At 35.6% G+C, this 15,215-nt stretch overlaps 2 protein-coding genes across 4 annotated transcripts in view; both read left to right on the top strand.

Moving 5' to 3' along the window:
- The window catches only part of LOC110830094 (discoidin domain-containing receptor 2), a 342,861-nt gene extending 337,538 nt beyond the window's left edge, over positions 1-5,323 (top strand). For all 3 annotated transcript variants that reach the window (XM_087351873.1, XM_022064567.2, XM_022064569.2), the window contains one exon: positions 287-5,323. In XM_087351873.1, coding sequence (XP_087207999.1) covers positions 287-436 — 150 coding nt within the window. In that variant the 3' untranslated portion in view covers positions 437-5,323. The remainder of the gene's footprint in view (positions 1-286) is intronic.
- Positions 5,324-5,964: 641 nt separating this feature from the next.
- The window catches only part of LOC110830096 (small subunit processome component 20 homolog), a 28,702-nt gene continuing 19,451 nt past the window's right edge, over positions 5,965-15,215 (top strand). The window contains exons 1-11 of the mRNA XM_087352192.1: positions 5,965-6,336; positions 7,043-7,323; positions 7,837-8,170; positions 8,518-8,736; positions 9,204-9,482; positions 10,108-10,379; positions 11,402-11,954; positions 12,148-12,357; positions 13,036-13,234; positions 13,854-14,013; positions 14,575-14,778. Coding sequence (XP_087208318.1) covers positions 6,292-6,336; positions 7,043-7,323; positions 7,837-8,170; positions 8,518-8,736; positions 9,204-9,482; positions 10,108-10,379; positions 11,402-11,954; positions 12,148-12,357; positions 13,036-13,234; positions 13,854-14,013; positions 14,575-14,778 — 2,756 coding nt within the window. The 5' untranslated portion in view covers positions 5,965-6,291. The remainder of the gene's footprint in view (positions 6,337-7,042; positions 7,324-7,836; positions 8,171-8,517; positions 8,737-9,203; positions 9,483-10,107; positions 10,380-11,401; positions 11,955-12,147; positions 12,358-13,035; positions 13,235-13,853; positions 14,014-14,574; positions 14,779-15,215) is intronic.

Here is a 15,215-nt window from a genome sequence, read left to right as displayed (position 1 = left end):
GATGTTTCAAACGTTGCCCTGATGATAAAGGCAGCAAGCACCTCTGAAATGTCAGTAAACCTGTTTCAGACTACGTGGTACAAGACTCAGTTTCATATTTGCTCCAGTAAAGCGGCCGATCCACGTACGAGCCCGGCTCACGAGTCAAGCTCGCCGAGCCAGACTCGCAAGTCAGACTCGTATGTGGATGGGCCGCTTTAGAACCTAAAACCTTGTAAAATATAGAAATATAATGAGATAGAAATATATTAAGAAGAATTCAGCGTGGTATCGTTATTGTTCGTAGGTCCTTCTGCCGAAACCAACGCTATGCCCTGTGGAAGTCTATGACTTGATGTGTGAGTGTTGGAGGCGTGATGAGGGTCTCCGCCCCACATTTAAGGAGATCTACATGTTTCTCAAACGCAAAAACATGGGTTATCGACCCGGAGACTGAAGATATTGTTCTCTAATCATAAAACTACAACCTTGATGTGTTCTTTACTGCCCTCAAAAATAAAACTATAGATATATCGAGTCTAATATTCTACTTTTAAAATTTTCAGAACGTTCTGGTTCATATCTGATAATATCGAAAGCTTTCTATGGAAATATTTGGTTGAGACGTAGAACGTAAAACCAGAACGCTGATTCTGGAATTTTAGTAATTAAACAGGTGGATGCAAATGTTGGTAGCGGAATTTTATAAGTAATAACATTTTTGTCTGCTCGATGTGAAATCAGAGAAAAATTAGTGACGAGATGACGTAACCCAAAAGGGAGTTGATCTGCGTGTAGACCAAAGTACAGAGTACAGGAATAAATGGACAGTGAAATAAAAGACTAAGAAGTAGACTTAATCACTGTATAGCATTACGTATTCTATAATCTTGTAAATAATTCTCAGTACTGCTTTACTTCTTCAAGTTTGGTGCTTCCAATAACCCTTGGATTTTGACGCAAAGTGGGAATTAAGCAAATTGCGATTTCCATTTTGCGTCGTGATCTTAGGATAGACTGTGCATACAGTTGCGTGATATGTGTAATGCCGTAGTCACAGTGACTGCATAAAATAATAGTGTTCTTTTTTATTATTATTATACTGATGGAAATAACTATTTGTCTTCATTGCACAGTAACGAGCTTGTGTTACGTAACTGGCACGTAAATAATTGACAGATGTTTGTGGAAATATCGTACGGATGGGACCGCGTAGTCTACCGCGACATTTAACTGTCTGAAGATATCTGTCTTCTGGATTGTTCCGCCGTGTAGTCTGGTAGAAGTCTATCGACGTTTTAGAGATCCTTGATGTCTGCATCATCGGGGCGATCACCCTAATGATGGAGGCAGCAAGGACCTCTGAAATGTCGATAGACTTCTACCAGACTACACGGCGGAACAACCCAGAAGACTCGCCGCCATCAGAACCTCAAATTATACTTTGTAACTGCGTGGCTTTCCAATGCATTTTTCATCCCTTATCAAACTACACAAACATTCTTAACCCTTTATCTAATGTTGCAGAACATAATAATATTCAGTTTCTCCTATCGTTCTTAATATACGACAACATAACCTTTATCAACCAAGTGTCATTTTTTTTTCGTATCCAGCACACACCATTCGGCATGGTGTGCATTGGTGGTTAGCAGGATTCACGACCCATCAGTACATGGGTTCGATCGGGACTGCGACATTTAACGCTCCTGCTGTGACCCCCTTTTTGTGAGATGATTATTAAAGTGGAGTAATTTTTGGGACGCCACGGAGAAACCGGGGAAGTCCCGGAGGAAAACTCCGTGATGCCTAGACCACGGCCTTGGCCAACACAAGTAAAAAAAAAATCTGAGCATCGCCGGGAATCGAACCCGGGACCCCAGGATTACAAGGCCAGCGTTCTAACCGCTAGACCACCAAATGTCGCTGCTTTACATGTTATCATGCTGACTGTGCGTGGCCACGTATTGTTGTAGAGTACTGCTAAACACTTAAAACCTCTTTATTCGAGGTTTTAAATTGCCAATACTCGTAAAATAAAGGTTAAATTAACTGATCTGCTAACATGAAGATAACAGTGAACTTACATGGTGAAACAGAGAGCTAAGTATGATATGTGCGTTGTATTCATTATACACGTCTGAAGATGGAAATTATGTCACGGCACTTCAACCAATCTTAGATCGTATCATTTCACCACGTGATTATACACGTTATTTCAAAATAATATAAAACGTCTCTCAGTTTATGGATGAAATTTGCATTGGTTTTAAAATAAAGTATGATCTTTTTGTTCACGAATTAATTTTGAAAACTTTGTCACAGACATTGGTCCCAACTGTCGTATGCTGTAACGCTTATAGATGGTATATATCTGCACTTCTACTGTTCCTTATACCAGCTTAATACATTATTAATTTAAGGAAAGTTGTAACCTGTTATATAGCTCTTGCAAGACAATCATTTAATCACATTTAATTAATGTATTGGTAAGTTTTCTAATTATTCGTCACCCTCTACCTCATTTTGCTGAACTGTATTTGTGATATATGCAAGCATGTAATTTAAGTCTTAACATAGTCTTACGTCTTAACTTAGGCACGTACATAAGTGAATCAAATGGGAATAAAGATAACTGACCCTGCAGAAAATGAGCTAGAGAAAAGTGCTAACATAAAAACATCAATAACAAATGCTCGTAACACCAGAAGAAATTAAAAACAAATTTGTTGCGAGATTTTTGCTATCTGAGCCAGCAAGCTCACTGGATTCTAAATGTGATAAATAACGTATTTTTATAAGAGGCTACAAACCCAAATGCAGGTGCACCTTCTCAATACGATAAGAAGATATACAGTGTGTCCACAAAGTCCCTTCGGGGTTTTGAAAAATTGTGGCGCGCAAAAAAATTGAGCTAGCCTCATGCGGTTTGCGGCAGATACAGTGAAACTCTGGAAGTTTTTTACTGACCTCAGTAGACCTCGATGTGGGCTCCCTTGGTAGCACGGAGAACGCCCAGACGATATTCGAGCTCTTGCCATGTTCTGTGGAGTATGTCCGCCGGAATACCCGAGATCTCATTCCTGATACGGGTCTTCAGGTCATCAAGTCCGGAAGTCATCAAGTGTTCGGAACACATTGCCCTTGTCATGACCCCACAGGAAAAAATCCAGTGGTGTTATGTCTGGTGAACGTGGAGGCCAAGGCACTGGATCGTCTCTGCCGATGCGTCTTCCTGGAAATGCCCTGTCTAGGTACGCGCGTATCTGCAGACCCCAATGAGGTGGAGCACCATCTTCCAGAGTTTCACTGTAATCTACCGCAAACCGCATGTGGCTAGCTCAATTTGTTTGCGCGCCAAATTTTTTCAAAACCCCGAAGGGACTTTGTGGACACACTGTATAAGAAATTATATTTAAAAAAGTACCATAAATCATTAGTGTATTAGCTGTCATCTTTATTGCATTGATTTGAGAGAGCTAAAGATTTTATGATTGTGCTCAAGTATCTGTATTTCTGTTCTGTATTTAACCCTCGCCTTTCAACCTACTCTGCTAGGCCTGCAGGATTGTAGACAATAAACAGCGCAGTGTTGTACTAGACTCACGAAATTTAAAGAAATGGTACAGCACTTGCTTGGTGCAAGTTTTACAAAGAATCTATCTAAAATATAATCACGTTATCCAAAATAGTTTTTATATAAAAATGTGCCGTGTGTGTGTGCAAAATAGTGGAACGGTCCTTAAGTAGAGCATAGTCTTTTAAAATATAACAGGGGTTAGTAAAATAACTACTTTCATAAGCTGCATATCTTAAATACGGGGTAAGTCTAAATGATGTTCCCGATTTCAATTATTTGTTATGCGAAATGTAATGAGTCTTTCTTGTTGAGAGATATTTGCTTCGGAAGATAATCTCTCAAAAGTTTATTTTCCCAGCTGCCAGTTTCGTGTTGGTTGTGCTGGCTTCCGTCAGGAGGCAGATTAATCGAACTAAGAAAAATGGCGACGATTGGACAGCATAAGGCATTCTGTGTTCTTGATTTTCATTCGAACTAGTCTGTCGTGGTTGTTCAACGGCATTTCCGTACAAAATTTGGAATTGGCCCACCCTCATCATAGTTACATATCTATTGTTTATAATAAATAATCTGAGCAGAAGCGGTACATAGGGAATTGAGTGGTAATTTAATAAACATCGGTAACGCTAGACAGTTTCATTTTCAGAATTTTGTGAGGATTTATTGTTTTAAAATATTTGGCCATAATTTTATATGTTATAAAAAATACGTGTATTATTTAAAAAAATATTTTTACATATAAGCTTAGATTAATTTTTTTTTTTTTTTGCAACAACGTTGACTACAAAAAAGCAACCATCTGCATTGACATAGGCATTTTCAGAAATGATTATTATGAGAGTTGTTCAAATGAACCTTGTTTAGGGATTGTTCTGGGAGGCATTAAAAATAGTCCCCATGAATTCGTGTTGATTCACCAGCCAATAAATCGCCTCCACAAAGAACTTCTTTATCTGAAACTGGAACCACGGCACTATTGCTGCCTTGACGTCTTAAAAGGTTGCATCCTATCATGTAAATAACTGCTTAGTCCAGTTTGAATAAAATAAAAATTAAATGAAATTGAAAGTTATTGTTTACCTTTCGTACGTGGAGTATGACAGAGGAATAATTATGTATAAATTCTATCCAGGCATTGAGTTAATATCATACAGCAAGTCTGGCTTGTGACGCACATAACCACAAAATTACTCGTGATCATCCACATTCAGTAGCAGCACTGCAAATACATCATTTGAACAATATTCATATATAAATTGTCAGTGTTGGTTAATATTCGCTGTTGATATATGTTAATACTGACATGGTTATTTATTATACGAATAAATTAAACTATTATGTCAAGGATTCAGAACTAAACAAATGTAAATTTTAATACGCATATAAAAAAGAATTATTTTATGTGATTTGTTTATATACTTGTGAGTGGTAATATGTACAAGAAAGAATCAAATATGTTAACAGTTCTGACCTACGAAAAAATATTCAAGGAAATAATTTCATCACTGCATCCACAAGTCAACAGTTAAGAAACTCGTGGATTATGGCGTCTACAGGAAGTCACATTGGTACTAATTTGAATTAAACACCCAAGTACCTTCAAGTACTGACCCATTTTGGTATATTTTCTAATGAATGAAAAATATTCTCCACAGCAAAACTTTATAACTGTGTAGTATTTGCACTAACACATTTTTCTGAAGAGCACGTGTGCCTAGTTTGTTTTCTTTCGTCACTGTAACTAAATAAAGAAATTACATTGAGTGTACGATATAATTACTTGCATGGAAACCTTATTCCAATACAAATATACAATTTGAATTACTATCCATTCTTTGGCTCCCCATTTGATTACGTATCTTTAGCACTGTCTGTGACAAAGGAAACAAGTTTGCTTTAACAAAATAAAAAGGGGGAAAAGTCATACACGTGTAGTCACACCAGGAAGAAACTATGCTCGTAGTAACTGATCGAATGGAAGTTACTCTTCTTGTTGGCCGAGCTAATTCTCAAATAGAACTGAAATCCGTTTTATAGTTGTGAATGAATCAGTTTCCATTTCTTTACCGTAACTGTCAAGCCAAAATTTCAAAGCCTTTGTACAGAGAAATTTTCCTCTAACCTCTGTGTCCAGACCAGCTCTGGGTCCCACCCAGCCTCCAACCCAAGGGTACTGGGATCCTCTCCCGGGGCGCAACGCTGACCACTCACCCACATCCAGTGCCGAGGTTAAAAATGAGTAGGAGCTATGCCGATTTTTTCCCCCCGAAGCGCCTACGTGGCGTGTAGTGGGACAGCTGTGCTCTACTGTAGAACGATGCAATACCGATGTAGTTTCTGTAACCGGCTCACCTACCGCCTTCGAAAAGAAGATGGCAGTGTTTCGTTGTTTTACATAAAGAACATGACGTCGGCGTGTAATGTGCATTGGTGTATAAATTGTGGACTGTGATTATCATAACCCTATTAATTGTATGGTTTGAATGTATTGAACGGAAATTGGGACACCGTATAATTACACAAGGGTTTAAAATTATCGTGTTTATATTGTAATGTCCATACATGCTGGAATTCTGCTTTACGTAACTAAATACTCGTTACTGTACGCACGTCAAGTTTGTAAGGAACACGAGGTTTGAATATTACACGTGGATGACGAAACATAACATTTTATTTATTGCAAAGAAGAGGAGTAATTTCTAGTTTACTGCAGTATTTAACATCCAGCAATAATGAAAAACAAACCTACACGACACAAAGAAAGTAATACGTTTAAGGTTAGTATCATAAATGTTTAAACATGCTATCTATAGCCTTAGAGGTATATATGTGGTAAAAGGGAAACCCAAATTAAGCACACGTCGTATGAAGACATTTCGAATGTTCGAAACTGATGGCTTTTATTTGACTGTTGCATAAGTTTCTGTTACCACATTTATGAATAACATTTACTGATTTGTCTGTAGAAGTGGTACTTTGTGTTTTGGGGAACCCGGTTTTTAATGAAAGCACTGTGAAGTACAAAAACCAGTTTATGAAAGGTATAAAATTGTAATGTGTATTCGTTCTCATCATATAATCTCATCCCATAATGAGGACCGTAAATCCCATCAGTAGGGGGCAGTGTTCTTCACACTTATTGGCTCCAGTTTCTGAAATGCTTTTTAATATACCAAATTTTTATTATGTAATAGGATCATATCTGGTGTTACAGTATTTCTGAATAGATGTGGGAAATGATTAACAAATTATGATTGTCGTAAGGAACCATATTACCTCTGAGGGAATTTCAGTGTAATTTTATGACTAACTCTTTTCTTTTGTTCCCTGCTCTCAGTTCCTGGGATGAAAGGGGGTGGAAAGGAATTTGATAAAATACAGTATTGTGATAGTGGAGCTGCTAATATTATGCAAGTAGTATGGTCTATCATTATCTTTATGGGGCTCGTGGAATGTTTGTTATTTGTTTGTTTTTTGTTTCAGTTTCAGCCCTTTTCTGAGAGAATAGCAAATATTGATGTTGATGTTTTCCATCGAGTAGGACATAAATATGAAGATGACTCAGAAGGCTCTGAGACATATTTTCATAAGGCCCTAGAAAAATGGGGTGATTTAAACCTTACAGAAAACTTTGAAGCCTTTCGGAAAGAAATTCCTGCAACACACACGCTTCCTCAACTTCTGCAACAGAAAGATGACGTTGTAACCGTACTTATTAAATATATTAAGCTTAAAAATCCCTTGAGTCTGCAACCTATATTAGAGTAAGTTAAATTAAACTCCTTTATGTTATGCTGTGTTATAATTACTATAATTTTGGAACTGTTATAATAATATTCAAGGCATTTAGTGGAAAGCTTTAGTGATCTGGCTGTCATATTTAAAATGTCTGCATTCTGCCTGTTTGCCCCAGCAAATCACTATACCAAATATATTATTTTTCTTTCTTCCCTATCAGTTTTATTTCCAGGAGTTGCTGCTCTCCATTATTAGTTATAAGGTGCAGTACTACTGATAGAAAACCAGCAGATAACTGAGAGTGAGCCAGTATTGTCCAATCACAAATTAGAATAGCTGTGTGGATGCATGCTAGGCCTTCTGTTTCAAGGTCAAATACATTCTTTAGTCAGACAGCAAATAAATACAGTTTAAGCAGTCGTGGGATAGAAATGTTGGCTTCAAATTGGTTGCAGGGTTTTTGTCTACATTCTTCACAGTTTGTAGTTTATTATTTTTGAATTGTTATTCATAATATGAAGGTTAATGATTTCCTTCAGGTTGGTGGTAGCCTTGGCTCGAGATTTGCAGCAGGAATTCTATCCACATTATTCAGAGCTTGTACATCATTTAATTGATCTGCTTCACACAAAAGATGGTGATGTACTGGAATGGACATTTACATGTTTGGCTTACTTGTCCAAGTTTTTGTGGCGACACCTTGTGAAGGATGTCAGAATTGTGTTTAGGGACCTTCTTCCCTTGCTTGAAGATTCAAGACCGGACTATATCAATAATTTTGCAGCTGAAAGTTTTGCTTTTGTGGCACGTAAAGTTAAAGATAAGAAGGCCTTCCTTTTGCTTGTCCTAAAAACTTTGAAGAAACATCCTGAGGTAAGTATATGTGTGTATTCCTTCCCTCCCCAAATGAAAAATAAAGGTATAAATATCTTTAATGAGATATTTGTTAGTGAGAGATATAGCAATTTCAACAGGTATTGGTAAAATTGTATTCATGTGAGTCTAGTAATTTTTTTGAGAAAGCACGCACACTGAATTATAGATATTGTATTTTTTATAACACATTTTTAATATATTAGCTTAGTATATCTTTGTGTATTCAGAAAGACAAGTTATGCATACAAAATTTTTATAAAATACAGGAAGATGAACATTCTGGTAATGTAAATACAAGACTTCACCAATAATATTTATGCCTTTTGTCTGTTTATGTTTTGCAGGGTTGTGCGGGTTGTGGGCGTCTTTTATTTGAAGTCATGCATGGTGTATCAGGGCAGTTCCATAGCTGTGCTGATACCATGTTACCCCTTGTGTTTGAAATGCTAACAGATAAATCAGTACCGCAAAGTCTCCTGTTTGAAGTACTTGGTTGCATGGTGGCAGCGATAGTCAAGTTTATTCAGCCAAAGAAGGGTGGACTGTTCTGGACATCAGCCTTTGTATGTTAAAATAAGTCACATTTAGTGGAATTAATATAAAAATATAATTTGTAGTTCCCTTATGTATTTATTGGTGTGTGTATGTTTTGAAGAAAGTATTAGATCATTAGATTAATTTTGAAATTTCCCTACAGGTAAAATTTAATGAAATTTTATTTTAAAAATAAATGTGTGTAAGACCAATTAAATTGTAACCAATAGTTTTGTTGAATGTGAGAATAAATGGAGTCTCTAATGATGATAATGAAGTAAATTAAAACATGAATCACCATGTTTATATAGTTACATTTTCTGTTTTGTTAAAGTAAAATTTATTTCTGTATATTTATGCAATGAACAGCTTGTAAATTTCAGTAATGTTATATTCTTTTTATAATTTTCCTGTAACAAAATATGATGATTTTAAAATTAAAATTTGTTTGCCAGTTGTTTAAACATTAATGTTAAGTGTGTTGCTTTCTATTTAGAAAACTCTTGGGTCATTTCTGTCGGGGTGGGAGAAGGATGATGCAGACGTGCGTGAACCTGTGTGTCTGATACTGAAGCTTGTACTACAAGCCGTTAGCTACAGGAATGCTGTCTTTGTATCAGACCCCGCAGGAGTAGCGCAACAAATCATTGAGCTATTAAAGCTTGAACTATTGCCTGAGGACATCCTTTTAGTATCATCAGAAGTAGCTGCGGCTTTGTTGATGTCGCCTGTGCTGAGTCTGCCACAGGAGTATGCCAGCCGCATCATTCTTAAGGTGAGATGATTATTTCCATAATTAAAAATTCAGTTCCTTTCTCAGAAAAGATCATTTGGTTAATTCCTGATTGCTCTGAGATTCATATGAAACCATAAATACACTCTTTGGGTAAAAATGCAGAGTTACAGATTATTAAAGTTTGTGGTGTATATTATTACCACTGGACCTTAAAATTAAACTGCGTAACATAGGGTTTTAAAATACTGGGAACATTTTATATTCATTAATAAATATTCTCTGTGTGGCTGAAATTAAAGCAAAGAAATTGAAAATATGTATAAGATTTTTTTGTATATAAAGTACTTGAGAATGCTGAACAATTCTGCTTTTGTTATTTCAAGTTGGAAATGGAATTAATGTTGTACAGATATGTTGCCAGCTGCAATATACACTTTTAAACACTTCAGCAAACTAAATATACCTGGAAACTTGAACAGATCAAAATAATAAGTAGACAAGAAATGTATTAAATAAATCTGATAGTAAAATAAGTCAGACCGTGTTCTTCACGTGGATTTATAGTCGATATCTCTCTATTCTTTGATGTAACTCTTAGAAGTTTATGAATATATTCAGAGAAATGTTTGGTGTTATTTAAGTTTCTTGTGTATTTATATTTCAGGTTTTAGCTGTACCACATACTAGCGTGTTGCTGATGTTTGTCCAGAAAGTGTTGACTTATCCAGCTTTTGAAGTCTTAGTGCTTCCTCATCTTATGCATCATTGTCCTATCTTATCCTTGAACGATAGCACTGTAGATGATGCAGGAATTAATCATGATTTTCTGAACCTGCTTACACGTATGATACTACATAAAGCTCCGTTGTGCAGGACAGGAATGGATTTGAAATGCTGGCACCAGTATCCACTTAATTTTACAAACAGCACACTCAGGTAATGAAAGAAAGTTGGAATGCCTTCTTAAAACTTTGCTACGGGATCAAACAATTTAAACTTCTGAAGCACGAAGACGTCTGTAAAGGGCTGGATCAGAATGTTTGACAGTTGAATTTCACATTTTAATAGATACCAGTGATTTTAAAATAAAAAGAATTGGGCGAAGTTCATTATGATAATATGTTTTCATTTGGCTCGCAAACTCTTCTTGTACCACTTCTTATTATGAAATGGCTTATTTTGGGTACAGTGTCATCATTTTTGATTATTTAGTTTTCACAGACCATGTGAAGATGGGAATGCGTCTAACTTATGTAATATTCCTGAGTATGGGCATAGTTAACTGTAATATTAGTTAGTATAAAAAATTATTACACACAGATATTTATGGGACAAAGTGATTTGATTTTGTTGGATCTGAAACTGTCTTAAATGGGTTATACTCTAAAATTTCCATAATATATATGAATATATTATCCTTGCTGTTGAAGGTGCAAGACTGTGATAATTGAGGATAATATAAAGTTACTACATTCATTCCTTTGTAGCACAAGCATGGAATATCATACATAAATTCTGTTTTTGACTTTACTATTCCTTATTTGTGTTTCAGCCTAGTTTTATTATTTAAAAGATACTATTCCTTATTTGTGTTTCAGCCTAGTTTTATTATTTAAAAGAATATGCAACTTTATTAATATTTTTCACTACTTTGGTTATGAAATCTGTATTAGCTTCTTAGTTTTATGGCAGCAACTAGGAATTAATTCTTTGTGGACATAGGTCATGAATGTATTTATAAACTTTGTGTGCAGCGTGTTTTTGTATGTTCATAGTTTCAAGAAAGTCATTGATGTGAAACTTTGAGGTTATGTCTAGTAAGGTAGTGGGAATGTGTTGTAGTGGAACTTTGAGGTTATGTCTAGTGGGAATGTGTTGTAGTGGATTTATGTGCATAAATAGTCATAGATAGACATAAAATTATGTTCATATTTATGTGTTTGTTCATTTATTTATAGGAGTGTTGCTGTGCCAGGTCTGTTTCTGAATGTGTTGCGTGTTACTGATGTGGATGAGTTGTTACAGAGAATTGATGATTTTCTTTGTGTCACAATTTGTCTTCCGCACATAAAACCATTAGATCGTGATGTAGCCGTGAAACTGTTAAAAAATGTGATGATGCTGTTATGTTCTTCATTGAAACAAATTTCAAATGGTGTTGAAAGCGAAACTAAGTTGCCTGAAAATATGCAGCTTCAGAGGACGTCTAATCTAAATGAAGTTATTGAGAGTGAAGAAAGAATACAAATTGTTCTTCTTGTGCTGGCAACTGTTTTGGAAACTGTTATCCACATCACTCAGAATGAGACCTTGAAAGAAATATGTGATGTGAATGTGCTCCTTGATTCTCTGCTCCCATATGTATGTCATCCAAAATATTTGAGTGCGTTAAGGGCACTGGATTTGTACTTGACTGCTTGTAAGCTGGAGACAGAAGATTTTTATTGTTTGGAGTTATTTGAAAAATTGCTTTCAGAACTAATGCAGAACCTGTCTTCACCTTTTCATGAGGTAAGTGCACATTTATAAGCAACATAACCTAACTTAGACTAGAATGAGAAAAAGTAGTAACAAGAATGTGTGTTACATTGCGTATTTTGCTCACAGTCAGCCAAAGACTTTACTTACATTAAACATCCTAGACATTTGTACCAGCTGTTTATGTTCACGGTTTAAACTTCACTGTTTTGTTTTATTCATACAGATTAGATTGCTGACTTCACATGTGCTCTCATTATTTGAACAATCAGATGGTTCAGGAAGAATCATTCATTGGCCAATCTTTAGTCTCTGCCTGTCTGCAGAATTAGTTCCTCCCACTGTACATGAATATAGAAATAAACTTCAACACCTTGAGAACTTGGACTTCACAGCCACTCATACCCATTTATTAAAGTATCCAAAATACAACAAGGTGAGCATTTATTTTGATGTTAACATGTTGGTGATGGCCATTTTGACAAGTAAGGAATTTGGTTTCTCATTGTCAGTAGGTGGTAGGTACCAAAGCATCTGAGCTGTAAATTTAGAGACCAATAGCATTTGCCGAGGTAAAAAATTTTAAGGAAATAGTGGTAGCTAGAACCAGCCAGGAGTATTCAGGTATGAACTCATGAAGATATATGGTATCAAGCCAATTGGTTTTGTGCACAGTAGAAAAACTGGGTCACTGGTTCAGCCATGATTTTGTAATCGAGATAAGAGATTTTAAAGGAAGTGTTAAGAGTCGTAGATCTAGAAGTTATTAAATTATTTCTTATTTGTGTTTGGGTTTAAAAGCAGTTGGTGTTTAATTCGAGTTTCATCTATATTTTGGGTATTAAAATGCATCCATACACATAAATTCTGTGAAAATTGGTCATTTAGTTTGAATAATATTGATGACTAGATTAATCAGGGAAAATACAGAGACACATTTTGCTAATACATTTTAGAAGAGGAAACCATGTTTCTTTGGAATTTAAGATTTTCATGGTGGTGAAAATGACATGACATCTGTTTTCTTGTGAGTTATGACACCGTGCAGACAAGACTATGAAAAATTATAACACAGAAGACTACAATTCTCACCCAAAGAATTGTTTTGTTGTAGGTTCCAGTACATTTCTTGCTTGGGAACTTATACATAAACTTTCAGCTTCTGTGGGAGCCAACAAGCAAATTCATTGCATCATATGCACATGGAATGGACATGACTGAGTTCTGGGAAGTGTTTAGAGAGAAACTGTGTTTAGCTACCCAGCATATCAAACGTCATAGTCAAGAGAGATCATCATTCTTCCCATTAAAATGTGAGTATTTTTTTCTTGAATCGTTACTTGTTTGTCTGTGGTTATGAAGGGATATTGCTGCGAAAACTTCATAATGTACTTCGGTATTGTTTTAAAAATGCCTTGTGTTTACCTCCGTGCCCCATAATGACTTCCGTATATAATGCGAGGTTGTGGCATTGGAACACTTACATTGACACATACCTATATCTTTTGCAAAGCCAATTTTAACATACTTGGTAAAATTTTCATATGTTGAAATCCAGATTTCACAAGTTTATCTTGAAGTCAGTTGTGTTCTTAACAAATTGTTTAAGCTTCTGCAAATTTATTTATTTTTTCCCAAAAATTTATAGGTTATGATCATACAATTTATACATGAACTTAAGGCTGAAGTGCTGGTTTTCCTAGAGAACAGGTATTATGTATAATATGAAGCTTTGACAAGAGCTGTCATTAATCAAATTTTCTTCGGCCATCAGCCATATCAGATGATTTAGACTTGCCAATCTTTTTGAGGACCGTCTCTGTCCTCATCATCAGGGATACTTACGAGTATTGACTTATGCCCCTTCGCCCTGGCACTGGCATATTTACTGTAATTATTGTATTATTATTTTAATGTGTTACTGTTTTTTAGGTGAATTCCTGTTAGATTTCTTTTCCACCCTGAATCAGTTGGATGACAAACCAGATTATGCTAATTATCGTCTGTTACTCTGGAAAGCTATGACTGGATTCCCTGAAATTTGTGAGACAAGAAACAGGGATGTCTGTCCACTATTTCTCACATTTTTGGAGTAAGTACTGCCCTTCATATGTGATTAAATTCTTATGAGATAAAAATAAATGGAGGGTTTAATGAACATGGATTTGTAGCAGATATCTCATGGGTCGCATGAGGCAAAGGTCTTTAAATGAGTATAAATAATGAAAGTGATGAGATACATTTGTAGTATTAGGTATGAATTAAGAGGCCACAAAGTATTGATATTGGAGTGAAGGAGAAAGAAATGGTTTGTACCGTCTTACAATTGAGAGGAAATCTCAGGAAATATCAAATAATTTTAATAGTGTGCCAAACAGTGTATTATGATGTATGACGTTGTTAATAGCACTAACAAAGATTCCATGCCAATTGGCAAGGGTTTATGTACTTCTGAAAGTCATTCCTACTATGTTTCAAATTGGCCGACAAATTAATATCAGCACTGCATAAAGCAACTTTGAATTTCAGGTAGCTCAAGCATCGGTATTAAATAACAATTTTCTGTGTTATGTTTGTGTTCCTTTTGTTGCATTTTTCATTGGGAACAATTTCAGGACATACATTGAGAATGAATGGCTTTCATTTTTTTAAGGGAAGAATATTTCAAGTCCAATGCAGACGTAGCTTATTCATGGAATATAAAGCTGAGAAGTGCATCGTTGGAAGATACAGAAGTAGATGACACAGAAATTATGGAGACTGAAGAGCTTATAGAAGAGACAGAAGTGACGGCCGTAAAAAGGGAACTGACAAAACTTCCAAAACCGTCACAGTCCAGTTCAAGGGCAATGTTGAAGTAAGATCTTTGTATGAAAGTGAGCACACTCACTTTCACACCGAACGGGAAATACCCACCTAGACAGAAACCCTTCCGTTTTTGTTACTGAATTAGATGCAAATAGTGTGTATTTATGACCTGGGGAGATTGTGAATGAAGTTGGTGATGGAATACAGTTTACTTTTTAATCTGCTAAGAAGCTATTTGTGCTGCATAAAGTCATAACTTTTCTTATAATTTGTTAAATATGTGCAATGTCTAGAAATGTTCCTAATAAAAGTTACAGATGTGCATTGGATCTGTATTTTGCATTATGTACTAATGGTTCGATATTTTTATTTTTTGAATAAAATTCTATTTGATTTTCATATAAAGTAGGGATTTTATTTAACTGTTACAGACCAAATTGAGTGTGCTGTGTTGTTACTTTTGGTGTACACCCACAATATTAAATT

Source organism: Zootermopsis nevadensis, unplaced genomic scaffold, assembly GCF_977971745.1.
Source record: "Zootermopsis nevadensis isolate Lab colony 2312 unplaced genomic scaffold, Znev_1.0 Znev_ptg000020l, whole genome shotgun sequence".
In the NCBI taxonomy this organism is placed as follows: domain Eukaryota; kingdom Metazoa; phylum Arthropoda; class Insecta; order Blattodea; family Termopsidae; genus Zootermopsis; species Zootermopsis nevadensis.
The sequence above is the reverse complement of the archived record's forward strand: the minus strand, read 5'-3'. Positions and strand labels throughout refer to the sequence as shown.